The following is a 27,766-nucleotide window of genomic DNA, read 5'->3' on the forward strand; positions in this document are numbered from 1 at the left end:
AAGAGGAATTGGGCCTGGGGGGTAAGGGGGGGGTGTTAGGGGGCGCACGACCAGGAAGCTAAGAGAGGGCCTTCAGCTGGTGCTCTCTGACTGTGACTAAACAGTCCGGCAGGTTGGACAAATGCACCACGGAGGTATTAATTAGTGAGAAAAAAGTGGGATTATTTGCCAACTGAAAATAATCCATAAACAATGCCTAAACATAAAGTATTATTCAAACAAACATCTTTAACACTCACATTCACACTCACATTAACACTCAAATTAGAACACACTCACATTACCACACACTCACAGTGAGTGGATAACTATATTTGCTAATTTAAGAGTATACCAGGGCTATTTTCTGTGATCTCACATGGAAAAACAACAGTCCATACTGGGTTTAAGAACACAATGAACATAGAGGTGTACAGAAAACAAGAGTCCTGAGCCTTAGACACTTCATTTTATTATCAAGCGTTATAATATGTACACTTTAAAACCATAGAAAACACAAGATTATCATTTTCCATTTTTCACATAAATCAGTAGACTTGGACACACAAACTTGGCTGAAAAGTGGGTCAGTGTTGAGACTCTTTCCGTTAGCATGACGACGACGACTTCTGTACACCGTTTCTACAAAGCAGCGAGCTTCAGTGTGTGTTGAGTACGTCCCTAACTAGTGTACAACATGGTTAGCTGAGTGGCAGTTCCTTTTAGTGATTAAAAAAGCCTCAATCTGCAGTCCCTTTATGGAGAGATCATGGATTCACTTCTTCATATTTCCTTTGGTGAGAAAAAAATAAAAATCCCCCAAGTCTCATGTTCCTTATTCTTTGTACAGAGGGATCTAAAGAGCTACGTAAATACATGAGTCAGCTTCCCCCCTGGTTTCCAGTTGGATTCCCTTATGCACAGAGTCATGTGCTCGCGTATGTAGGTCAGGGGTTCGAGCGCCAGCGCTGAGCTGCAGCACTGCAGAGTTCAGGGGAAGGACTCCGGTCTCAGGTACAGGGAGAGCGTTTCAAACGCGGCGTGCTCAGCCATCGCTACGCGGGCGGGACAAAGCCGGCCTCTCGCTGACGCCTCTGCCGAAACGCGAGGGGCGTCCCGGGCGGCGGCGGGGGGAAAATCCGACCCGAGAGGAGGGGGGTCATCCCGCCACAGGGAAGCGGGGGCTGGTGAGTAATCGCGTAAGAGCAACGCGCGGCACGCGTGTGACACGGAACGGCGACGCTCATCGCTCAAGACGCCTGGCAGTGTGGGCCTTTCCTCTAGCGTCTGAATCCCAATTGCAATGAAGCGGGACGTCTGAGTGTCGCACACGTTAAGCCTCCAGCCTACAGACAGGCGTTCAACACCCTGCTGCACCAGCGCCACAGCAAACTCCCCCATGCAGCCCCATGAAAACTGTCAACCTGACCCATCATCACAGGGGGCGGGACTTGCGCCTGTGAGTGTAACTGAGTTACTGTTGTGAAGACCCTTGCATTACAAAGGCAAGGTCTGATTCTGGAATCAGAGACAGAGAGAGGGAGGGAGGGGTGAAAAAACCCCTAAAAAAACAAAGATCCCCTTTAGCTAGAGGACAAGGCAAACAGTGAGAGAGGGAGGGAGAGAGATGTGTGGGAGAAACATAACTCACGCTGTGTTTTTAACGTCTCAGGTTATTTATAAAGCTGTCGGGCGTTGGGTTAGGAGCTGGGAGAGAATGCGAGGCCCTCTTCTGAAGCCATCAAAGTGCCAATTCCCTGCCGGACCTTCCAAGGCAGTTAATTTATTGCCAAATTGTTTCCTGGTAGGTTGCGTAACTGTGCTGAACTCTGGTGAACCCAGAAGACACAGTTGTGCAGACAGCAGTGGGAGATCAGGGGAGAGGAGGCAGAAATGGGTCATCAGTTAGATAAGTGAGGACTGGGTGTCCCTTCAGGGGCAGGGGCAGGGGCGGAGGCAGGGGGGGTGTCCCTTCAGGGGCAGGGGCAGGGGTGGAGGCAGGGGGGGTGTCCCTTCAGGGTTGGGGCAGGGGTGAATGTGGGGTTGGGGTGTTAAATATATAAAAAAAAGTTAAATATAACTTCTGAAACGGAACATTCCGAAACTGCCTGCGAATATTCTCATGAAATCTTTTCCTCATGCCAGATAGAGACGGTCACTTGGAAGCACTTAAGCAAAAGCTAAAGATGACCAAACGGACGCGATGATGAGCTTACTGTTATTGCTAATAAAGTTCATCTGGCAGCCACTGTGGCCCATTCACGTGTGGGGGAGCGCCCAAATGATCACAGTTCTCCAGTCCCGTGCAGCTAAACTGCAGTAATCCTTGAGCTTCAGGAAAGAATGAGGGGGGGTTAGGGTGAGAATGTGCTTGGCATTCATACCCTCCGGAGCGGGCTCTGGAATCAAATATTTGCATTCCTTTACCGTTTTAACAAGCGCAGAGCAAAGAGAGGGGGTGTGCGCTGAAGGTCCTCTGCTGCTTTAAAAACAAACACTCCCAGGAGCCCTTCCTTCACTCGCCCGCCGACGGCCCGTGCCGCCGGCTGGCGACTCCTTTAAGGGAGAGGAACGCCGCGCGCCTCTCTGGAGCTGGCGAAGCCTGCGTCAGGGAGCACAGTGAAGAGGGCTGTGCTGGGGTGTGCGGTCCTGACTGCTGCAGAGCGGTCTAACTGATAGCACTGCCAGCACGCGTTATCTAACGAAACGCCAGGATGTCTGTACCGGCAAACTTACATCACGCGTGACTCTGGGAGGCCAGTGTATGCCAGGGCAGGGGAAGACCTGAAACGAACACGATCTAATTCTCATTTTGTCTAAAGGCTCTAAAGTAGCAAAGTGTTTTTGTTTTTTTTTTGGTGTGATCCAGCCCAAAATGTCTCGCTGCGTTAATGAAAGGCACAAAATGTAGATACTGCGGAGCACTGGTGTTTTAGCAGAGGAGATAAGTTAGCATGTTACGCTAATGTGCTTCACAACATTCCATTCGCAGTTTTCAGTCCAACAATCCAGATGAATACGAAGGCCTAGTGTTTTTGATGTCTGGGTCTCATGACCCCTGAAGGAAAAAAAAAAAAAAAAGCTATGCACACACCCATCACATGGTCTACTGTGGGGTCTCAGAGTGTCTGTGTGTGTGTGTGTGTGTGTGTGTGTGTGTGTGTGTTCGTGTGATTACTTATATTAGTGGCAAGAGCAGCTGCAGTGTCTCCCACATCAGAATCAGTGCAATTTATTTTACGGCTCCAACTAGCCAATATTTTATACACAAAGAAAAAAAATATATAGCGCATTTTAATTAAAGGCAGTTTTATACAGCATTCCACAACCCATTTAACTTCATATAAACCTCCATTCTCGCTATGTACACGACTGGTAGTGTTACACTGCTATCTGTGTATATACATACTGTGTCAATCTGTGTGCATATGCGCATGTGTGTATATACACGTCTGTGTACATGTAAGGGCGTCTAATCATAACACTACCAATGTATGTATATATTCCCACACAAACCAGCAATTTTATAAACATCTCTGTAAAATAAAATATCTTTATAGTACTCTCTTATTCTGTTTTACACGTACAGAACCTGATAAAATAATACTAGGTGCATATTTTTATATTTTACAACTGTGCTTCTTGGGACCTGCATGATGCGTGGACACATTACTTTTCATTCCAAATAAAGTGCCTTGCAATAACCCTTCGTAGGTTTCGTCATTTTCCATTTCTCTTTCATATCGACTGTTCTCTAGATACCTTCAGGAGATGCCACCATTGGCTAATTAGTTCCTGCACAGAAGAGAAACCTGGCTGCCCTCCGATTGGTCGGTTAGGAGTCCAGCAGCAGGTAATCTTCAGTCTCATTGGGCGGCAGCATCAGCTGCTGCTCATAGTACAGGCTCTTGGCGTAGTTGATTTCTTGAGAGATTTTGATGGCGAGGCTCTCGGTCTTCACGTGAACCTACAGCACAAAATGGAGGTCAGGATAAAGGTCAAACGATCTATCCCTAAAATGCACAGCATGTCACTAAAACCGATTCTTTCTCTTTTTAAACACCCCCTTTTATCACAATTTACGAATCGGCCATCTTGGCGCTCACATTACCGTTACGCCAACCGGCATCCACACACCGAACAGCCTTGTGTGCCAGTTACAATTCCACAAGCTCTATGCCACAGACAGAGCTACTGTCGATTAAATGGGCTTATCGGTCTCTCTGACAACTTCTGAACCCTGAGAGCACCTGACAAGTCCTTGGCGGGAACCCTGGCCTACAAACTCAGGCTGCCCCAGGTGGCACGAGGCCACGTGCGCCCGGGCACTGCGGGCATCCAGTCACAGTTTTACTGATGGCATAGCTGGGGCCGAGGCTCAGATCTGCTACTGCAAGGACCTGCCTGTTCTCTGGATGAGAACCTTTACCGACAGAGACACCTGGGAGCCCCAATGTTCTCTAATCAAAAACATAAACAGCGACCACAATCACTGCGACTTGGGACCTAGATGCTGTGCCCAAAAAAAACAAGGCTGCCCCCCACCACACGGCCTCTCACCATGGGCTTCTGGTGGGAGGGGCCTGGGATGGCCACGCCGCTGCTGGTGCTCTCCGCTTTCTTAGTCAGCTGCACGTACACCTTCCCGTGGTCTTTGGAGACCAGGCAGTGGTAGAGGTCGTCGTACTTGACCTCCAGGAAGATGGCCTCGCGGTCCACGTACTCTCCCGGCTTCAGAAAGTACACCACCTTGGAGGAGATGAGCACGCAGTACGTGTCGATGGGCTCCACGGCGATGAAGCTGAGAGAGAGAGAGAGAGAGAAGATGAAAGAGAAAAAGAAGAGAGGGAGCGAGTGAGAGAGAAAAAAGGAACGGGGAGGGGAGGGGAGGGCATTCAAACATGTGCGCAGCACATTGTAAAGCCCAGCAAAGTCCGTTTCCTCTGAGTGCTGCTGAAAGCTGGCGGGAGGACGAGCTCTGGGTAATGGAGCAGTGCAGGGAAGTGCTGGAGCACTCTGATCCGCCCGCAACTCACCACTGGCTGAGGAACGCAACCCGATCCCTAACCAAGGAGCCCCACGGCTGACAATAATTAAAAACATTATTCTTCATTATTTAATAACCAATGAGTCTTTGTCCAATACCACATATGCTTTCCCCATAGAAGCGCCATGACTTTGGAATTGGACTTCAGCTGACAGCTGAATGAGGACTGAATGACTGCGAACAATGAAACGTCAAAATGGTTGGCCATGGAATGTGCTTTCTGGAATGCCAGAGGAGTTTGCTGTAGGCTCACTGTTAAAACACATCCATCTACGGTATAGAAGTTAACTTACTTCTGAGCTTCTGGATACATGGGGATTCTAAGCCTATGCAGTGCAAAAACAAAGGAGCCTGTGTGTTCATCAGTATCCATTTACTCTCTCTCTCACACACACACACACACACACATGCACACACACACAGTGTGTTCTTTGAGGGGAAGAAACGCGATTGGCCCACACTGGGAAAGTGGCTCGGCACGCGTGCACAGAACATACGCACAAGCAGACACACAAAGGGACACGCGCACACGTACACACACACACACAGACACACGCACACACACACACAGACGCACACGCGTGCGCCCCAGGCCAGAGCTCGCGGCTGGGGCGGCGTGTGCTCTCCCCTTCGCTCACACAGAAGCTGAAAAGAGTAATTGGCCGTTTAACACCTTGGGGGTGAAAGGTCGCACGGGGAGGCAGGGGGTCTCTGTATCTGGATTAATTAGCTCTTGGGGTGACAAATGAGCTCTCTCAGGACGCCTGGGAGCCAGAGCCGCGAGCTAATGACTCAGGGGTCCGATCGCAGCCGCGACCCAGCGCCTAACACCCCCCCCCCCAAACACCCCCAAAACCCCCAACCCAACCGTCTTTTCGTGGTGCGCACCTCCCGACATATTTACGATCTCCCCCTTTGACAGGCGCAGGCTTTGGGAGTCAGGGCTCAAATTAATTAGTTTGATTTACAGCCTCCCGCGCTCCCCGCCGGTTCACACTGAGAGAGCCGCCGACGGGTCGCCGTGGGAGAGCTCCAGCCCCGCCCCCGAGATCTAACGGCATCGGAAAGCGCCTGACATGCGGCATACCACAACCCCCTCACTGTGAACTACACAGCCCACAACCCCCTCACTGTGAACTACACAGCCCACAACCCCCTCACTGCGAGCTACACAGCCCACAACCCCCTCACTGTGAACTACACAGCCCACAACCCCCTCACTGTGAACTACACAGCCCACAACCCCCTCACTGTGAACTACACAGCCCACAACCCCCTCGCTGCGAGCTACACAGCCCACAACCCCCTCGCTGAGAACTACACAGCCCACAACTCCCTCGCTGAGAACTACACAGCCCATAACCCCCTCACTGTGAACTACACAGGCCACAACCCCCTCACTGCGAGCTACACAGCCCACAACTCCCTCGCTAGAACTACACAGCCCATAACCCCCTCACTGAGAACTACACAGCCCACAACTCCCTCGCTGAGAACTACACAGCCCATAACCCCTCACTGTGAACTACACAGTCCACAACCCCTCGCTGCGAGCTACACAGCCCACAACCCCTCGCTGTGAACTACACAGCCCACAACCCCCTCACTGTGAACTACACAGCCCACAACCCCCTTGCTGCGAGCTACACAGCCCACAACCCCCTCACTGAGAACTACACAGCCCATAACCCTCTCGCTGAGTAGGAGGGGCGATGAGAAGAGTGTTTGGGTGTGGGGCGATAGGAAGCGTGTTTGGGTACAGGGCGATAGGAAGCGTGTTTGGGTGTGGAGTGTTGGGAAGCATGTTTGCGTGTGGCGAGTGGAGGCACTCACAACTCGGAGTGGATGCTGTCGGTCAGGCGGAAGAGCTGCTCCTGTCCGTCAGCCTGGGAGGAGGAGAAGCGCGGGAGCAGACCCTGAGGCCCCTTACAGCAGCGCGGCTTCCTCACCCTCTGCACACTCAGCCTGTACATATCACACACAGACACACAAATATTACACATATATATTACACACACACAGACATATATTACACACATATATTACACACACACAGACACACAAATATTACACACATATATTACACACACACAGACATATATTACACACATATATTACACACACACAGACACACAAATATTACACACATATATTACACACACACAGACATATATTACACACATATATTACACACACACAGACACACAAATATTACACATATATATTACACACACAGACATATATTACACACATATATTACACACACACAGACACACAAATATTACACACATATATTACACACACACAGACATATATTACAAATATATTAAACACACACAGAGACATATATTACACACATATATTACACACACACAGACATATTACACACACACACCGACATATATTACATACATATCAAACACACACACACACACACACATATATTAAACACACAACCATATCACACACATCCACACACACACACACACACACACACACACACAGACATGTTACACATATATATTACACACAGACACACACACACACCAGGCCCTATGTTATTGTAGGCATACAAAATATGTATCACACACTCATTCATAATTATACAAACGCTGGCAATCACATAAACACACACAGACATACAATCATGCACAGATGCATTGTACAGAGATGCCATGGTCATAACTGTCAAGGCTACATTCATAATCATAACATTGTGTTTCAACAGCTGCACAGTTGCATTATATTTATCTTGACCCTTTGACTCCACAGTGTTCAAAGCAACACAAGCCAGCTAGGTTACCATCGTTACAGCAGCGCTAGCTTCGGCCTCCATGCTTCTCATCATCCTCCTTTGAAGATGTGCTGATTTAATAGGTCTGCAATGATCATAACTCTGCAGGAAACCACAACCCCACGAACCAGCACAGACACGGAGGGAAACAGACTCCATACAAATCAGACGCAGCAAATGGCAGCCTATCAACTCAATTGGACAAACACACTTCAAAAGCTTGTGGGATGTGCTGATTATTGCAATGATGTCAACATGCACGCAAGCATGCGCACTCGCACACATACACGCTGTAAACTAAAACCTGGGTAACAAATCAAAACTTCACCCAAAGAGCAACACATTTTCACTAGCGTGCATGATAAACTACACTTCAAGGGCAGTTTCATTAGGATGCTCAATCACGGTGATTGCTCTGCAGCCAAAATTCACTGCATCAAACCAAATCATAAGAAGATGACTGAATTATTTTGGCGGCGCGGTGCCGCAGTGGCTAACACCGTCGCCTCGTTCAGGGTTCGAGCCCCTGGCCGTCCCAGACCCTCTCTGCTTGGAGTTTGCACGTCCTCCCAGCGCTGACGAGGGTTTCCTCCCACACCCAAAAACATGTAGCCCAGAGGAAATTAAGCCCCCAGGCTAACAATGGCACATTCATAGAAATGTTCTTAATGTGCATTGTCTCGGTCAAATAAACTGCAAAGAATTTTAATAAAATGTGGAAAGGGCACTCGAACAAAATGCATCAGATCTTCCAGCCAGCCCTCACAAAGCACAGCCCAGCGTTGATCAGGGATAAGAGAGCGGCTCTGTGCTTTTACAGGAATCACTGCGACTCAAACTCACCATTAATCACACAACGCTTCACGAAACATCCCACCACTAAGAGCTGTGCTGAGAGCGAGCCTCTTTCTGGAGCTGCCCAGACTCTGCTCCGTCCTGCGTCTGTTAAAACGATGTTTCGCCCTGTCGTTTTTTTTCTCCCCTGTGGAAGGAGGAAACTCGCGAGGTTGGGTCCCGAGGCCTGAGCACGGCCTGCTCAGTGACTGACCCCGCGCTCTCTGGCAGCACTAACACGACTGTCCTCATTCCCTTATATTTCACTTCGCTTCCAAAGTGTGAAGGTCAAGGCCAGGGACAGAGATGCGTTTAGTAATGCTCTCTGTGCAGGCACTTTCCTATGCTTCTTCAACATCTGTCTTATTGCATAGCGATTTTGGCCGAATGGAAAAAAGAAGAAAGAAAAATTCTCCGTTCAGGGACTTGGGGATTGTCACAGCATTTGTTTTGCAGTTTTTTTTCCAGCCACCGAAATTTACGAGCTCTTTTTATGGCGGCTGGGAATGACTTGAGGAAGGTGTAGCGAGGAGCGCTAACGCTGATTTATGGAAGCCTGACTGAGGTCAGGGAATTATCTAATTGACATCTGCAGCCCAGATCAGACTGCGTCCGCGGAGTTAGCGATTCATCTGAAACTTAACAAGCGCACGCGGGGCGCGGTGCGTCCCCCCCACCTCCGCCTCGCTCGCCCGTGATCGCTCCCACATGCCGTCCCAATTAAGGCTCCTAATTAAGACCGTCGGGTTCAGACGCGGTGCCGGTGAGCGGGGGCTCTGTGGGGCGGGTGGGGGGGGGGGGGGGTCATCGCAATCCCGGGACGGGCGGTCGGCGCCAGACCAGATCTGGGATCTCTCTCTCTCTCTCTCTCCCTCTCTCTCTCTCTCTCCTGCGGATGACCTGTATTCTGGCTGCTGCCGCCGCGCTGGGCTGGAATTCACACATCTGGCTTGAATCTGGGCCTGCGCTGGTTCCATTTCAGACGATGCTTTCCAGTGGACTCACAAAGACGCCACTGTGCTCCGCCGCTCTGCTCCTCCGACGCCCGACGCGGACTGCCCCTCCCTCCCCGCCTCCTCCGAAGGGTGGCGGGCACCCCTGGCATCGCCCGCGAGACGTTTCAGCGGTCTGGAGCCGACGAGGAGCATTTACGGCTTGAGAACGGGAGTGTGTTCGACGAGAGAAACCGGCGATTCAGGCTCTGCGGGCTCGTCACTTTACCTACTAACCTTTTACCTCAATCCCCACATCTACCCCAGAGGCTACAATGACAATGCCGTTACCCACAGGCAGCAGTGCGGAGGGACGATGTGGGAACTGGACTCGCACCAGCAATAAAACACAGGAGGTCAATATCAAAGCTATGAATGTGTGTAAGAACTGATAACGTAAAAAAAAAAAACCAGTGACAATAACCTAGCCTAACTCAAATACAGCCTGCTTTTTAGAATTTACAATTGCGTTTCTCCTCCTTTGTCAATAGCTTTTTCCCTCTCTTTGTCTTTTAAAGGAACAGTACACACGACCGTAATCCACCAAATGAAAGCACACACACACACACACACACACACACACACACCCCCGCCCTCCCGCCCCTCCCCTAGCAGAGAGCGCTCACACAATGGCCCACACTCCACTGCAGCGCTCAGCAGCAGGGTTCATCAACAGGTCAGCGCAGGGCCTGGAGGCCGGCCAGACCGCCGTCAACAGGCGCAAACAAACAGCCTCTCCCTCTCGCTGCCTTCGCCGGGTCGTCCAGCGCCGGGGGCGGGGCCTGCTCGGCTTCATTCGGACCGCGCGGCGACCGTCCCCCGCCAGGCTCAAGCCGACAGGAGGATTTGCAGGGGGGGCGAACCCCAGTCAGAGGGCTGGGTCCCTAACCTCTGGTCCTCCTCGCCCTTACCGCGATACGGGCTTCAGACGGAGCCGCCGTCGCGTTTGAAGCGCTTCCCGCCGAGCTCCCTGCCCCGCAGACCGCGCTACACGTCTGGTGTCCGTCACGTGGGGCGGCCCCCAAGGCCAGCGCTCTCTCTAACTGTTCCCAGACCAGCCGTTTCACTGTCAAATTCCAGCTCTGAATCGCTGAAGTTCTAGTCCCAGGTTCAAACTCTGGGCAAGCATTTAAAAGTAAACTGATCACATCTGCACCTCTTTTTTTTACGCTCAAAGCTCAAAATGCATGGCAGGCTGTATTCTCTCTCTCTCTCTCTCCCCCCCCCCCCCCTCATTTGCATCACTCTCTGCAGGAGGCAAGCAGCAATAAAAGGCCACTTGCATTCACTCAAGATAATGGCCTGTGTGGTCAAGGCAGTTCCATGGAGAAGCAGTTACTCTACCCCACAGCTCAGAGAGGCTGCTCCCAGCATCCTCCATGCTCCATGTGCAGAACATGCAGCAAAATGGAGGAAAGCGTAACGCAGTCTGGTGATCAGAGAAGCCTGTATGTACTGCTGAGGGTCAGGCATATAAACCGCAGAAGGTCTGGGAATATTCGGGACAGGTCAAAAAGACATAGGGTATGGGGCATGGGATGGGTCCGTTTGGCTTGGGGGTCCCACGATGCTCGTTGTCCCGCCCTGTCAGGCCCAGGGGTGTCCAAAAATGTGCCAGAAGGACTGACGTGGCGGATCTTACAGAAAGTGGTAGCGCAGGACCGTACAGCCTGCAAACAGAATTCCCATCCGAACTGACAGCTGAGCTGGGGGTGGGGGGCAAATGCTTATTCACTCAAACACCCGAAAAGGGTGGGGCGGGGGGTAAGGGGGGTGTGGGGGAGTGCGCTGAGAGACGAGAGGAGGGAGGGTTCACGAGCAGGGCAGCAGAGCGGAGGGACCTTCGAAAATCCCACAATTCCCCTCGCCCCTGGGGCCACCAGGACGTCTGCTTCTCATTTACTTGTTTATTTCCTGTTTGCGGTTTGAGCGCAGCAGATGGAAGAGAGGAGAGGAGGACAGAGAGGGGGAGAGGAGAGAAGAGGAGGATAAAGAGGGGTAAAGGAGAATAAAGGAAAGGAGAGAAGAAGAGACTCAGGGGGAGAGGAGAGGAAAGGAGGACAGAGAAAAGAGAAGAGAAGAAGAGAGGAGGATAGAGGAAAGGAGATTAAAGGACAGGAGAGGTCAGATATGATAGGCTGACAGACAACAGAGAGATTACATAACATACAATGTTATCTTAATGAAATTCAAGTTTCCATTCAATCCCACTGCAACAGCACGTTTTAAATATTTTTCAGCATATCAAGCTCCAGGACTGTAAGGCACCAGCAGGCAAACCGGACAAACATTCCTCTAAAGCAGTTGTTTTTATTTCTTGTATCAGTCTTTTAGAAAAGGGAGGACAAAAATAACGAGTATTACTCTGACGAATCGTGTGTGTGGACGCTCTAGTGGCAGGGGTTCTTTTGGAATGATTAATGGATTGCACATACTGGTCATTTTCATTCCTGACTGGTTCCTCACAGGCTTGTTTGTATTGGATCCTGGAAATCAGAAAGACCAGAACTAGCGCTAAAGTGTTTGTGTGTGTGTGTGTGTGTGCGTGTGTGTGTGCGTGTGTGTTGATGTGTGAATGTGTATATCTGTGTGCATATGCGAGTATGGACGTCTATGTGGGTTTGTGTGTGTACGTACCTGAGCATGTGTATGTGTGTTTGTATGAGCAATTACCTGCATCACAGGACTAGTAAGTTTGTGTATGTGTGTGTATTTATAAATACTGGTGTGGTGGGTTGGGGATTTAAACGTGTGTGGTGTCTGTAGTATCGTTGATATGTTTAAGTGGTTATGAGATTGAGTAGTGTGTGTAAGTGTATTGTCGTGTATAAGTATGTGGTGGTGTAAGTGTATGTGCGTGGAAGTGTGTTTTGTGTTGTGAGTGTGTATTGAGTCGGTATGATGTGTATCTGTATCCGTGTGTTAAGGTGTTTGTGTATCGTGTGTGTATTTGTAAGTGTGTGTGTGTGTATTTGTGAGTACGTGTGTGTAAGTGTGTATTTGTGAGTACGTGTGTGTAAGTGTGTATTTGTGAGTATGTGTGTGTAAGTGTGTATTTGTGAGTACGTGTGTGTAAGTGTGTATTTGTGAGTCCGTGTGTGTAAGTGTGTATTTGTGAGTCCGTGTGTAAGTGTGTATTTGTGAGTGTGTGTGTGTGTGTATTTGTGAGTACGTGTGTGTGTGTGTGTTTGTGTGTAAGTGTGTATTTGTGAGTCCGTGTGTAAGTGTGTATTTGTGAGTACGTGTGTGTGTAAGTGTGTATTTGTGAGTACGTGTGTGTGTGTGTGTGTGTGTGTGTGTGTGTCTCTGGCAGGCCGGTGCCTCTGCAGGCAGTGAATCCTGCACATTCTCTGAGTGAACTCTGGCTGAACTCCCGGGACACGCTGCTGCAGGCACGCTCCAGCGCCCCCCCCCACTCCCCCCCTCCAGCCCGCCCCCGTCTCCGTTCCCCGCCCCCCCCGGTGGACAAACTCACAGCAGCACAGTTCACCGGGAGGTCCCTCTCCTGCACACACCTCGCCCCCCCTTCCCCATCCGCGCTGGACTGGAAACCCTGCTGGTCCCGCTCTCACCTCGTACGTGTGCTAACGCTAACGCTGCGCTAACAGCCCCGCACGCCAGACGCCTCCTGTAACACGACCGGGGGGCAGGGCAGCGGGGTTCAGCAGGTTCTCCGGGCCCTAGCCGGGGCCGGGGGGAGCCCCCGCGACCCCCCTGCTTTTACCGCCGCAGGTAAGAGTTACGCGAGCCCATTGTGCCGCGGTCGGGATCGTTACCGGCCCGGCTTTAGACGCTAATTAGAGCGCAACCGGACCCGGGCGGCTCCCGCCATTAAAGCGCAGGTGGGGTTTACGAGAGCCCCCCCCCCCCCGTGCGCCGCGTCGCCGCGCGGAGTGTAAGATTCCCTAACGACGCGGAAACGCCCCGCTCCGGCCGGCAGGGAGTCCCTTTTTTAACAGGCTACGCGATACGCCGCGCGGAAAACAAACGCACCCCCGTCCGACAGCGGGGCGGGGCCGCGGGACACCTAAAGGAGGGCCGCGCGCACCCTGACCGGGCCCTGAACCGCAGCTGCCCGTAAACGAGACCGCAACCCGATCGGCCGGCGCCACCTACAGACGCGAGATTAAAGGCCGCGGCCGGCCGAGGAGCCGTTTCGTGATTTCGATGACGCGCCCGCCCGCCCTCTCCCCCGCAGCCGTCCCGTAAGGGGAAGCAGATGACGCTGGCAAAAGCTCCACGTAATTAAACCTCACACCTACATCCAGCCGAAACAACACAGCAACATAACACAACGCAGAGACGGCAAAGCTGTTACAAGCGTTTTTCTTTCATCCTTCCCCGCTCCCCCCTTGATGGAGGCCAGAGAAGAGGTCAGTCCTTATATGACATTTTGTCGTCGCAGTGGAAGAACTTCACAGGATCAGCATCTTGGTATTTTTCCCTGGAAGCCAGATCTGACGCATTTTATTTGGAAAACATTTTCTCACACTGGATTGGTGCCCTCAACTTTGCCCTTAGAAGAATCCTGAATTAGTACCATTGTTCTCCAGCATGTGAATCCAGCTTAACAAGAAATAATAAAACATAAATGGAAACACACATACCGCGGCTGAGGCCTCATGAACCCTGATAATGCGCGGCGCTCCAGATGCTGACGATCACAGGCTTCAGCCATTGGCTAAGTGCGCTAATTAAAAACTTATTTTTGCTATCCATAGCCTCATAGCTTAAAACTTCTAATCGGTTAGGGATGACATGCAATAGCTCCACCCCATTTCAGGTTCATGAACCCTGCCTCTTTCACACTGGGCCAGAATTAAAGTGACAGGCGGGATGCAGAGGGACTCCGCCCCTGCTCCACCCCACCCCAACCCCATCCTTACCTGTGGTTGCTCAGGCTGGCCATGTCCCGGACGGTCTGGGCCGTCTCCGAGGCAAAGTCCAAGGCTCCTGCCACCGGTTTGGTCACCGTGCCGACCAGGCCTTTCCCCAGGCCAGAGAAGAAGCCACTGACCCCGCCCTCAGTCTTGACGCCCTCCACCGTGGATGTGATGACGCTGGTGAGGCCACCAATGATGCCTGCCCAAAGGCACAAACCCACGTTAACACCCTCAAACCACATTACTCCATACTCCAGGGGTCTACAGGACTAGGCCTGAGCAGCCAGCCCCCAAATACCCTGCACAAGGCATAAACCCACGTTAACACCCTCAAACCACATTACTCCATACTCCAGGGGTCTACAGGACTAGGCCTGAACAGTCAGTCCGCAAATACACTGCACAAGGCATAAACCCATGTTAGCAAACCTCAAACCACATTACTCCATAGACCAGGGGTCTACAGCACCAGTCCTGAACAGTCAGTCCCCAAATACACTGCACAAGGCATAAACCCACGTTAACACCCTCAAACCACATTACTCCATACTCCAGGGGTCTACAGCACCAGTCCTGGAGGGGCAATCTGTATGCTGGTTTTTGTTACAACCAGTTTTATAGACAGCTGCATACATTAATGCTGGTTTAGTCCTATATCTGACCATGGTAAAAGGTAAAATCCATCCATCCTGTTAAAGCTCAACCACATAATACTTTTTTAACGATAAAGAGAAGTTGGCAGGGAATCCCAAAACAGTTCAGCCCAGAGCTTCATGCCAACACTTGTGTGGCATCATACTTGACCTTTTATTACACGTTCAGAAGCCCGACACTAATGCATTACAATAGGATGAATAAAACATCACACTGAAATATTTCCCATGTTATGATATGAGAAGTAATGGAAGAAGTGATGCACAGGTGGTTGAGACTAGGAGCCCACGCAATCATCTCTCTCCACAACAGCAATCCTGTGTTTACATTTCTGTTGAACAAAACTGCCAACAAGGACGCCACTTTGAGGGAAGAGAACTCTCCAGAAACAAAACTGACTTCATGAGCCAGAGACACAGACTAATTAAAGGATTTACATAATGCAGTCGTGCAACGTGTCTCCAAGGGAAGGACTATAATCCACCGGGTACTGAGACAACAGACGTCACAAAAAGGTTGAGAAAATAGTTTTTACTGACACTATTCCCCTTTGGAAGAAAGCACAAGGTCCCGGTTTCCCAGTTTCAAACAGTTCTTGTGGCACAGCAAGTCATTTAAAATAACAAGTTTCGATTGTCTAAATGTTTGCACTGAAACGGGCAAAACGGAGAAAGAACCCCACGGCCAAACGCGTTCCACGGTTTCCCTGTCTTACTGTACAAGCCGCAGAAATTAAGCACGCAGAGCCATTTCTCCACATCCGTAACACGAGAAAGGTCAATTCCACTGCCAGTTCCTTTTTATCACTGCACTGTGCAGTAAAGGGATAGAGAGATGGAGCGTGTTTGTTGTGGGACAGAGAAAGGGACAGTCTCTCCTCTCAGCATGGCATAGACGCCTGCAGGGCATCTATAAGCATTCAAATATCATTTAAAAGGGATCTCTGATCATTTGCAATTGTTGTGGTCTTCCATCCCTTAGCTGAGCATATAATGTAGGGTAGTCAGACATTACAACACATTAGAATCCAGAGCAGTTAGTCACACACACGCACTCTCTCACACACACACACACACACACACACTAACTTAAAAGATTCCGTACCATGAGCCAGTCCGTGGATCCCGGCCACCAGGTGCTCCCCGCTGGTGGCTCCATGGTAACGGATGTACTCCCTCTCGCTCTGGTGCCGGTTGTCCATGGTCTTTCCAAGACCGTCTGACAAGGTTCCTGCAAACTGAAGGCACAGAGAAAGGCCTGTTTTTCCCCTATGCTTCTTCTCTGTAGGCCATGAGGACGACTCAGCCCAACGAACACAGAACACCGCTGCTCTCTCATTTACTCAAATGGAGGCTGCTGCAGTTATGAAACCAGCATATCTCATAAACCAGCCCAGTGTGCACAATACGACCCAACACCAAAACTGCACACAAGAGGTCAGCTCTGAAAGACTCTTCCACAGCACCCGTTAGCTCCGAACTAATTTCATGCTTAGTGACAACATCACCAAGAGTGGAAGGAGAAAGTAAGCAGGTCCCAACAGAGCTGAACTGAAGAGCTGTTCTTTGAGAAACAAACAGCAGTAATGAAACTGTACATTAAGTGTGTAGTCTTGTGCTTCTCAGAGCAATTTCTGAGAAGCTACTGGGGTTAACTTGTTTCTGTCAACACTGACAAAAGACGCAGAGCCCCAAATCCAAGTCGTGAGTTCAGCACTGAATCACAGTCAGCAGAGTGTTCAGAGTCCATTAACTCGGTTTGGAAATTAAACATGAGGCATTTCCCCGGGCTATTAAAAAAGAAAACAAAGAAAAACTCATACTTCATCAAGATCATAAAGATAAAGGCTGACCTGCTCTTCGGAACCCTGGATAATGGCTTTATAATAGCTAAAATGATTATTACACTAAGAAGGCTCGATATTTCTGATGTAAGGGACCTTCTTACACACGCCAAAAGAAACTGGGGCGCCCCCCCCCCCTTGCAGCTGCTGTATTTACAGGAAACGGGCGGTGTTGATTCAGGGCCCAAGTCCACCTGTCCAGACCTGTCAGTGACCCTTTTCCAACATGCAGACAGAGCCCATGTTGTTCCAAAATCTTGTCGTGAACGAGAGCCAGAGACAGCATTACGGAAAAGTTGCTCTGGCAATCCGCCGACTCAAAGCCTCATAACTTTTATGGAAAGGTTCCGTTTTGACCTTAAGTGTGTACAGTCATAACATCCACAGATCTAGGACGTGAAACAACTCGTTTCACCAAGACATCCATCCGGCTACGCCATTTCTTGCGACAACAACAAAAAAAGGCAAACGGACCACATACATCAGATAAATGGTACGTTTTTCCAACTAGCTACACAGCGCACTTGGATCTACTTCCATTCCAGCTTTAGCTCTTCTCAAGCATCTTGCAGGCGCTTGTTCAAACAACAGCTACTGCTGTGGTCATGTGTGAATGCTAGCAACGCATTAAAATAAGGTATAGCCGTTAGTTGAGTAGATAAGAGAAGTCAATAACATTTCCAAAAAAGCTAGGCAAAAACGTCAGTATTACAGTATGTCGTGCTCCATGTGACAGCCACATGCCACAGTAACATCCAACTTCCTTTCTAAGTAGCTGGAGTGGACATGCTGCAGGTCTAGGATTCTACATTGCTCCCTTTTAAGGACGACTTGGTCCTGAAAATTGATGTGTGCTCCCTGGAAAAAATGTCAGCACAGAGCCCTGTTTAGGTCTCCAGATATATACATTTATTTTAATATTGAAGAACTATTTCATTATCTCTGGCTGAACTGTGGATACATAAAACTTAATGCCGCGGTTGGTAAAATGGTAGGCTATACAAAATGAAAACCACAGATGAGTGAAATCTGCCGCTGGCAAGCCAAGGCGTTTCACACGGTGTGCTTACACCTGAATTACTCAAACCTACAAATAAGTCTACTGTGGGTCATGCACTTGGGGTTGCACTGTCAGAACATGTTGATTCACACCCTAGTAGAGTCATTTAATGGTCATATGGTAAATGGACTGCATTTATATAGCGCTTTTATCCAAAGCGCTTTACAATTGATGCCTCTCATTCGCCAGAGCAGTTAGGGGTTAGGTGTCTTGCTCAAGGACACTTCGACACGCCCAGGGCGGGGTTTGAACCGGCAACCCTCCGACTGCCAGACAATCGGTCTTACCTCCTGAGCTATGTCACCCTATTGCAAAGTTTATATGAGATGTGCACTTTAACCAGGTCAGCTTCGATGTAGGCACTAACAGATGCATTGGGTTATGGCTACTAGACCGTAGCTGCGTTTAAAATAAAACAAAGATTTTTTGATCTGATCCATAAAGGATGCGAACCAAGAAAATAAACTTATTTTATTTAAAATGCTGTTTATTTAAAAAGAAGTTCAGAACTATAGTCTGTAGGCCACTACATCTGTACTGCTATGCCGTCGAGTCTATCTCCCCGTTGTGGACCCCTAATTACCACCCAACGAAGCTCATTAGCTCCCTACCACCCTGCACCAGGCTCTGCGCTCCTGACGGACTACTTAACCTGTCAAAGGACCCCCACAGGGCTGCCTGTGTGAACTGCCTGATTAGCCGGCCATCCTGGCTGACTGGTTCTCTTGTGCCGAGTGACTGATTGCCCCTCATTTGTCTCAATCAAAGGCTCTGGCAGTCTCTTTGGCCACGCTGTCTGTCACTGTGTCCTCCTCACCACCCCTGTTGCTCAGCAAGCCTTTTGAACAGTTCAAAGGGGCCCTCAACAGGGACAAGTACCGCCTAATTAAAACAAGTTTATGAACTTTCAAAGCAGAGTAAACTTAATATAAGAGCGCACATAGACAGTTCTGTAATTACTTCTTTCTCCAATTTTATCAATTTAACTCAGTAATTAATTCACGTGTCTAGTCAAACTAGTGCACAACATACAGAAAATCGAGATCACGCTAAGAATCAAGTGAGATTTCTGTGGAATTCTGGGGGAAAGCTTATTCCCATGACCAATCTATGAGCCCTTTCTTCTAAGTTTACAGCGGCTTTGGAATCTGTGAAACTGGACTGCGAGGCTGCGGAATGCCCTGAACAGCTGCGGTGGCTTACACACGGACACGCATGCACGGAATAAAAACAGACAAACGTTCCCAGCGCCTCTCCAGCACCAAGCCGACCCTCCGGCCCGCAGCTCCGCGCCGCTCCGCGCCGCTCCGCCCTCGGGACGGGTTCCAGCGCGGGGCTTTCGCCCATCTGTCCGATATATCAGGCAGTAAAGTGTGCCTCTCACCCCCCCCCCCAGCTGACCTGACTTTGCCCAGTGAACACCCCCCTCGGGCCCAGCAGGTGCCTGCTGGAAGTGGGCTTGCGTTACAGGACAGGGCCGGAGAGCGCCGCTGGACTCCCCGCGCTGTGTAAACAGGCTGCTCCCAGCCCCGCGCCTCCTCCGCTGCCCTCCCCGCTCCTCCTCCCCGGCCCTCCCCAGCGGCGCGCACGGCTCGCACAGCCGGAGAGGGAGGCCTGAACTTGGGATGACCCTGCTGAGCGACATCCCCCGTGGGTTCATCTGAAGGGCAGCTCTGCTCCCACTCCTCCCCCCCCCCCTCCCTCCCTCTTCCTCCTCCCCCCTCACAGGCTTTTTTTTTTTGCCTTTTCCGCAAAACTAAACCAATGTACTTAACAGGACAAACTCCCAGGGGAGAGACGGGGAGGGAGTGAGAATGCTTTCAAGTTTACGGCCTACCACCCTTGTGCTGAAGCACGGGGGTCCGGGGTGGGGGGGTGGGGGGGTATTACGAAAGGTTTTGGGGCACTGTGTGGACAGAGAGGAGGGATTGGATTCTCATAAATAGGTGGTGGAGGACCGGTCTGAAATGAAAGAGGTTCTGTTTTAGTCTTGAAACAACAAGGCCAAAGTTAAAGGACAGAGCAAGCTCACGGACACAAGGAAATGGCCACAGACCACGTAGCAGTTGTAAACCTCAAGCATGCCCGAATTATATTTTTCACAGATAGAAAACCGTGTTCACTTCCAACTTGTGTTAGGGATGACAAACGTAAATAGAAGTCTGGAACACTCCTCCAGTACTCCACAATGAGACTGAGGTGCAGATATCACCTGAGGCTAGGGATGGGCGTAAAGCTATAAACCACATCCATAAATATTTAATATGTCACCGTGCCACATATTGCCAATGGGAAGGGCTCTCTGGGCGCCCGCCTGTGCCACACACCACAGACCATGGATGACTTGAGCAGGACGTGCTGTTCCAGGACAAAAGCATGCAGACTGATGGGAGCACCGTCAGCAACCAGGTTCAAAAGCCAGAGAACCCTGGGAAATGTAGTGTAGGAATGCCAGAGGTAACCACGGAAACAACTGATCTGACAGGTTGTTGTCCCACTCGAGTTGAGATCGGCGTTCTCAGAGCCGCAGGCACATACTGCCAAGCCTGGGCTTAATCAATGTCTTATGAAGCAGAGAGAAAGCACGAGAGATGCCAACGCCCTAAGCATACCTATTTAAAGGTCTACTGGGCAGCGGACTTAATACACGCATCTTAAAAAGAGAAGAGTGAATTTCCATTAAACGCTGTGGTGTGGAACCTTTACGAGGCGGACCAAACGTGCTGGCAGGACCGTTTTATGGGAAACACTGGGAGCTTTTTGAATATGTGCACTGGGATCAGCATTTGGTTACCAAACTTCCCCCGGTGGCTCCATTTTAGATGACGGCCATTTTCCAGAACGAGAGCACATGAATTACTAGTTTAACAACAAGGTCGCTTTGTTTTCCCTGAAAGAATGGAAAAGACGAGGGAAAGAAGAAGCCTGACTGTTGCAAATGTCTGACATTTCAAGGGAAGGGAAAACTGGAACACAAAGGTATCACAGCATCTTCTTAACTGGTTGATTATGGATTGTTATTGCAGCTAAAGGTACACATGCCTGGGCAAGAGCAGGGAGCACTCTAGCCACACTGGCACTCTGGGAGGAAACGCTGGTGGCCAAGCCATTAGTCAGAGAAATGACAGGGCTCTTGGCACCGCTAGGAACGAGGCTGTCCCAGAATCGGTCAACAGCCAGCACCCGACCCGCCTAGCCAACCGCGGCGAGCGCCATCGCTCCCCACCCCCGGCACAAAGAGCAGCGAACGAGCGTGCGAGCAGAGAGCAGGAAGGGGACCCGGACAAAAGAGAGGGACTGACACTAAGCTGCCCCGGACAGGGGAGCTGCCACTGGGTACAGAACAGGCCCCGCGCTGAGAATTGGCCCCGGACAGGGAACTGGCCCCATGCAGAGACCTGGTCCCACGCTGGGAATTGGCCTCGTGCAGAGAACAGGTCCCGGACAGGGAACTGGCCCCATGCTCAAACTGGCCTTATGCAGAGAATTGGCCCCTGACAGGGAACTGGCCCTGTAAAAAGCACTGGCCCCATGCTGAAACTGGCCCCATGATGGGGTTGCATGTGATGGCTTTGGCAGGATCTCGGCCTGTCTCCCCTCTGGGGCCAGAATTCCACGACCAGACTCTCCGTCTGGGTTCTTCCGGAGGCCAAAGTCCAACCTGCGGTCTGTGTGGTTATACTGCAAACGGAAACCATGTCTATAAACCACAAACGTAACTGCCTTTTGCTTGTACCAGATAAACCCGCAACGATGCTAGCTCTCTTTGGCCATGTCGCAACAATTCCTTTCAAGAGCTGCATCTCCATCATGTCTTCTGCATCACACCAGCTGGTTTGAAGCCTATTTTATTTTTGACCTATTACAATGAAAACTGAGATTCTCACTGAATTTGATACTTATCATGTGGTCCAACCAGCTCTACTAAACTGAACTCAAGCAAACCGTATATTTGATTGGCTACTGTATTTGTTCCCGCTCGCGGTGTGGGTGTGGCCTGGTGCGGCCAGCAGTGCGGTGTGTCAGGCGCCTGGTCAGATCACCCGAGGCAGTTCCTGAGCCCTCGGTGCTGTTCTTCCACCTTTCCTGGGTGAGGCAGAATCATGCCGCTCCAAAGTGAGCTCACATAAACCCAGTTCTCAGGAACTCGACAGATAAACTTCCAGACACACACAGCCGTGTCTCTCACACTCAAACGCAGGCGCCACGTTCTCTTTTTTTTCCCTAAGCAGATGTCCAAATGCAGAGCAGGTAGGCACGGATGTTCACCAGCGAGAGTGTTATTAAAACACCATCTGTGTAGTCGCTCGGTGTGAGGACAACTCTGGCCTGAGCAGCTGTTCTCAGCCTCAGATGGCCTCGTACAGAGGAGCATACTGGGACAGGAGAGCCCGCAGAACAAAGTGTGAGGGCTGAGGTGTGAGGCACAACGGTCGATACGTGTGGGGACTAATGAGTGTTAGGGTTAGGGTAGCATGTACCCGAACACGTGCGCGAAGCGCTGGGCCCTTTACCTTGGCGGCCGAGTTGGAGACCCCGTGCGTGACGTTCCGGATGAGCCCGCCCACGTTGCCGTACTTGATGAGCTCAGAAACGCCTTCGGTGACGTCATTGAGGAGACCCATGGGGTTCCCCAGGAAATCCACCGACCCCAGAATCTGAGCCGCCTGACTGATCAGCTCCTGTCAGAGTCCAACGGAGAGAGAGAGGGAGGGAGAGCAAGAGAACACGAGTAAATCCGGTAAACCCTAAAGGTGCATTCTGTACCAGTCTCAATCAGAATACCCCAGCAGGCCTTGTTGTTGGAGTGCAATAACTGAAGACAGCACAAAATTAAGAAAAGATCATATGACATTGTTTTCGCATGTATTTATTCTTCTTCTACTTATTATCATGATGATTATGATTATTAATTGGGACTGATAAGCCATGGCACTATGCCCCATTCGACCTGGAGCAGGTGCAGAGTGGCAGGTGAAATGCATGCTGGGAAACGGCAGCCTAGGGCCGACCTCTCTGAAGTGCTTCAGCACGTCGTTGATGATGATCTCCTGCGTCTCGTACGGGTGCACCCGGGTGTAGGGATACATGTTGATGACAGCGTCCTCGAACCGGATGAGGAGGATTCCCAGGGTCCCCTTCAGGGCCTGCGGAGGACACACCATAGACGTCACTCTGTAGCCCAGCCGTGTGGAACGAGCAGGGTCCACACTACCACTATCAAATGGGTCTCAATGCAGCCAGATCTGTTTCAAATTCAACACTCGTTCAGGCAAATACGTTTATGGAATTACAAGACATTATCAAGGAACTAGAACAGGTTCACTTAGTTATTATTTACCATAAAATATTTTACAATGTAGTGCTTTACAGAAGCGTGTGTAGTAAAAAAGCAAAACAAAAAATCAGTTTACACAATTTCTTTTCTTACAACAGTGCAGGTCAGGGGTTTCATGCCACACTTCCTGAGCAATGTCACAAGCCCTCACAAACTGACTTAAAACAACAACATGACATTCAATATTCACAGAGGTCAAAAAGGCACTGGCCTTCAAAACCTAAATGGGGAAAACACTCTGCACCGCTTTGCCTGCTGAAAAACAGTAAAATACTGCAAGCAAATAAATTATATTCCTTTTTACAATGACTTGATACGTCATAGAGAACTCAGTAAAAATGTGGTTCACAAAACTGTAAAACGGTGTTCATTTTTAAATGATATGAAAAGGTATCCGTGATAAATAAAAGCCACCATGAGAATGAAACTGAAATGAAGGCAGATTCAAATAACAAGCAAATGAGTTCACGCTGCTTCATCGTCAAAACCACAGGAAGCAGAACGGCAAAGCAAGTGCACCCCTCTGTGGCAGATAAGAGAAGCACCGATACATCCACTGGGTTAAAAGGAATTTCTAAAACAAAATCATGCAGAGTTCAAATCAGTGAGAAGCACAGTCATGTGTCTTCGGGGAGAATTAGGGACGCGCTTGTTTTGCAGACACATGCAAATGGCTTAATCACACCGTGTCTTAATCTCCATATTAACAGTAATTGCATTACTGGGTGCATGTAAATGAGCAGAGAGGCAGGTAGCGTTAGGGTTCAGTGGCTCTGGGGCCTGTTGGGGGGGGAGGGGGGCGGTACCTTCAGGTCTGGAGGGAGCTTGTGCGAGGTGAAGACGCTCAGCTTGACCTGGGGCAGGCTGATTTTCAGGTTCTCAAAGTAGTACCGCTTCAGAGCCCCCCCGTCCTCGCTGGGCTTCTCATAAAGACTCTCATCCAGCTTCTCCATTTCTGAGAAATGCACATACAGACACAAGTGTATAAGCACACGTACACACACATACATGCAGACACAAATCTATGAGCATACATACACGACCATGCACATACACACATACGCACACATACATACACATGCGTTTAAGCACACATACAGGCATATGCACATACACATGCGTATGAGCACACATACATGACCATACACATACACACATGCGCACATACATACACACACATATAAGTACTCATACATGCCCATGCACATACACGCATACATACACACACACACATATAACCACACATGCACATACACACACAAATATACATACACATGCACACATACGAGCACATACACACATATAAGCATGCATTGATACACGTACACACACACGCACATACACACATAGACATGCACACACACATATACACACAGGCAGGCACATACACACATACACACCTGACATACCTATTTGACAAAAACACCAATATTACAACAGCAACAAAAAAAACTACCTGTGTTGTAACAGTAATTAATCAATTTAATTAAAGTTCAGATACACACATCAGGTAAACAAGCAGACTAGCCTTTCACAAGAAAACATTGCACTTTCAAACATTAATCTCATAACAGGCATGACTGTTCCAGCCTGTTCCTTCAGGCAAGGATTGTGTTCAACAAGATTATGTGCCATAAAGCTGAGAGCTACGGTGCATCCCCTAATAAATAATCTACATTGCAGGGGCTGGTAAAACCCTTCTAAAGTTCTATCACTTTTAATGTGCACAGAGAACTGCCACCCATACTGCAAAGGAAAGCCTCACTGCCCTTTAAACAGGAGCTCTCTGCCAAACGAGTTCACAATTTTGGGCGCTTTGCGATATTATAACAGTGACGTTTTCTCACTGTTAAAAAACGAAAATAACTGCGGCTTGCTCTGGGTTTGTCCTTATCGAAAGTTCGCCTGGCACCAAACGTGATCTACAGCAGTGAAATATCCAAATGGCCGCCAGACGCCAGTGCGGGCGTGTCCCCTTTGATCTTTCCGGAACGTTCTGGGGCCGGACGTACCTGGCTCCGATTGGCCGTAACCGAAGAAGCTGAGCAGCTTCAGCAGGAGCTTCTCCTCGATGATGACCGTGAACCGCCGAGCCGTGACCATCAGGTGCTGAAAGGGGAACCGCACCTTCAGCTTCAGTGAACCGCAACCAGCTTTACCAGCACACTCATCAGGCTGCTCCTTTGGCTCATTTCACAGGTGCGCTGGAGTTAACACTGCCAGAACTGCTTGCTAGCTTCAACAGCGCATTAAAGACTTACCTCTTCAGATTCCACACAGGACCAGTCCTACAACTAGCACTCCATTCTAACGTAAATTCTGATATGTTATAATGAGCTTCATGGTCAGTTATTCAGTAGGACACTAGGAATATGGTTGTATGATGCAAGTCAACTCTTACAGGTCACATTAGGGATCAACATGGCAGTAAACATAATTTTGCTGTTGTACCTATAGCTCATAGTCATTCTAGACCAAAGGAGCAAATAGCCTAAGTAAAGGCTGAATACAATAAGATTTCTTTTTAAAGCCGGTCACTCTGTGTCCACCAAACAGAAAAGAAACAACAATAATAATAATAATAATAATAAAATGCAGCATGTATAAAATGCAGCCTCTGATGTCAGCCCAAGTGTGCAACATAAGCACTCTTTTCTGACCATAATGTAAGAGAGCTAGGCTTGGAACTCCAAGGTTGCACGATCGATTCCAAGGCTGGATACTGTCAATGTACCATAGAGCAAAGCTCTTAACCAAAATTACGTCAATAAATATTGAGCTGTATAAATGGACTGTATATAAAAAGGAGGTAATCTGTGTAAATTGCTCTGGCTAACAGCATTGGTAAAATGCCTAAAACGCATTTAAAAAATCACCCATGACCAGACTCTATGAGAACCAGCGCAGATCCCATTGCATTTGGTTCGGATCAGACTGTACCTGGATTTTTTTTTTGTCAATCTCACCTTGAACAGGTCAGTCAGCATGAGGCTGCTGGGCACCTTCACAGCGTTCACCTCCAGGGCGGGGCCTGTTTCCACGGTGCTGCTCTCGCTGGAGCTGGGCGTCACGCACAGCATCACCGGCTGGGTGGTGCCCAGGAGCTGGTTATCCACCTGACAGCAAAAGAGAGGACAGGAAGCATTCAGGTCTGAGCACAATGGCATGCTGGGATTTGTAGGCACATGCTAAACAGTTACTGAAATGTACTTCACAGTGAATGCCCTTTTGATAATGAAAAAAAAAATCATTGTTTACCAATGTCCATGTTTTTGATATTGTGACAGCAATGAAATTCAATGTTTTTAAATAACATTTCTGGTCACTGACAACTCTAAAACTGCTGATTGATGAAAAAATCTGAAATAAATGATAAACGGATGAAAGGAAACCTGGATGTTCTGCACGCTGAGCTCCAGAACCTCGCTGGCGGCGGTGCGGGTGAAGTGGACGTCGATGCCGGACAGGGTGGTGAACACCAGCTCCTCGGGCAGCTTGTTGACCAGGGAGATCCCCACTCCCTCCTCCAGGTTCACCAGCAGCTGGCCCACAAAGACAAGGTTACATGTGGGTTCAAATGGCACAGCATCCGTTCAGTTCCATTTCAGTTCTGCTTTATTGGTTTGGTGCATTTTACAGAAACGCCGTCTTCATACGAGAGCAGGAAAATGGAAAATGGGCAAAGTTCAAGCCTGAAGTGGCAAAAAAGCAAGGAAGAAAACACTTTTCAACACTCAGACTGTTGATCGCACACTGCTCTAAGGGGGGTGTTCTGAGCTAGCCTAAGGAATATGGGCTCCCCTCTTCAGTCTGTTTCCTCCCAAGGTCTCCTCCTACATCCACAGAGTTTTTCCTTTCTGTGGGCGCTTAGTTTAAGGTATACTATAAAGCATACTGTGACTAATTCTTTGCAAAATGTGCTACATAAATCAATTTTGATATGAATTTTGAGGGTACCTCTAGCTCCTCTTCCGGAACCTTCTTCTGCTTGCTGTCCTTGTCCTCTTCTGTGCTGGGGGAGGTGCGGTTTATACGCCGCTGGTTTAAGTCGCTGATCTGAAAATTATCACAATAAAAAAAAATTCACAAAAGCTCCATAAAATCAACAGACAACAGATCTAACACAGAGACAGGAAAAAGCCTTTTAGGAATAATTTTGCATTCTTACATAAATTATTTCTGACTCACACAAGAATATGCTGATCACCTTGTGTTCATTTTGCACATATTCACATTATTTTGAGAGACATACAGCCAGTTACTCCTTTCAGTTATCGTAACCAAAATGGATGAGCATAGATAGAGAACCTTTAGGGTACTCCAAAAAGCATGAAAGAAAGTC

General features: G+C 49.3%; 1 protein-coding gene across 3 annotated transcripts in view; it reads right to left on the reverse strand.

Annotated features, from left to right (window-relative positions):
* Positions 1 to 433: 433 nt before the first annotated feature.
* The window catches only part of vps13d (vacuolar protein sorting 13 homolog D), a 70,555-nt gene continuing 43,222 nt past the window's right edge, over positions 434 to 27,766 (reverse strand). For all 3 annotated transcript variants that reach the window (XM_064297965.1, XM_064297967.1, XM_064297966.1), the window contains 12 exons: positions 27,382 to 27,480; positions 26,817 to 26,966; positions 26,391 to 26,540; positions 25,437 to 25,533; positions 24,231 to 24,379; positions 23,099 to 23,233; positions 22,601 to 22,768; positions 16,288 to 16,420; positions 14,533 to 14,728; positions 6,860 to 6,991; positions 4,540 to 4,780; positions 434 to 3,946 (listed from right to left, as the gene is read on the reverse strand). In XM_064297965.1, the coding sequence (XP_064154035.1) occupies positions 3,815 to 3,946; positions 4,540 to 4,780; positions 6,860 to 6,991; positions 14,533 to 14,728; positions 16,288 to 16,420; positions 22,601 to 22,768; positions 23,099 to 23,233; positions 24,231 to 24,379; positions 25,437 to 25,533; positions 26,391 to 26,540; positions 26,817 to 26,966; positions 27,382 to 27,480 (1,782 nt within the window). In that variant the 3' untranslated portion in view covers positions 434 to 3,814. The remainder of the gene's footprint in view (positions 3,947 to 4,539; positions 4,781 to 6,859; positions 6,992 to 14,532; positions 14,729 to 16,287; positions 16,421 to 22,600; positions 22,769 to 23,098; positions 23,234 to 24,230; positions 24,380 to 25,436; positions 25,534 to 26,390; positions 26,541 to 26,816; positions 26,967 to 27,381; positions 27,481 to 27,766) is intronic.

This window comes from Anguilla rostrata, chromosome 11 (assembly GCF_018555375.3).
Source record: "Anguilla rostrata isolate EN2019 chromosome 11, ASM1855537v3, whole genome shotgun sequence".
In the NCBI taxonomy this organism is placed as follows: Eukaryota; Metazoa; Chordata; class Actinopteri; order Anguilliformes; family Anguillidae; genus Anguilla; species Anguilla rostrata.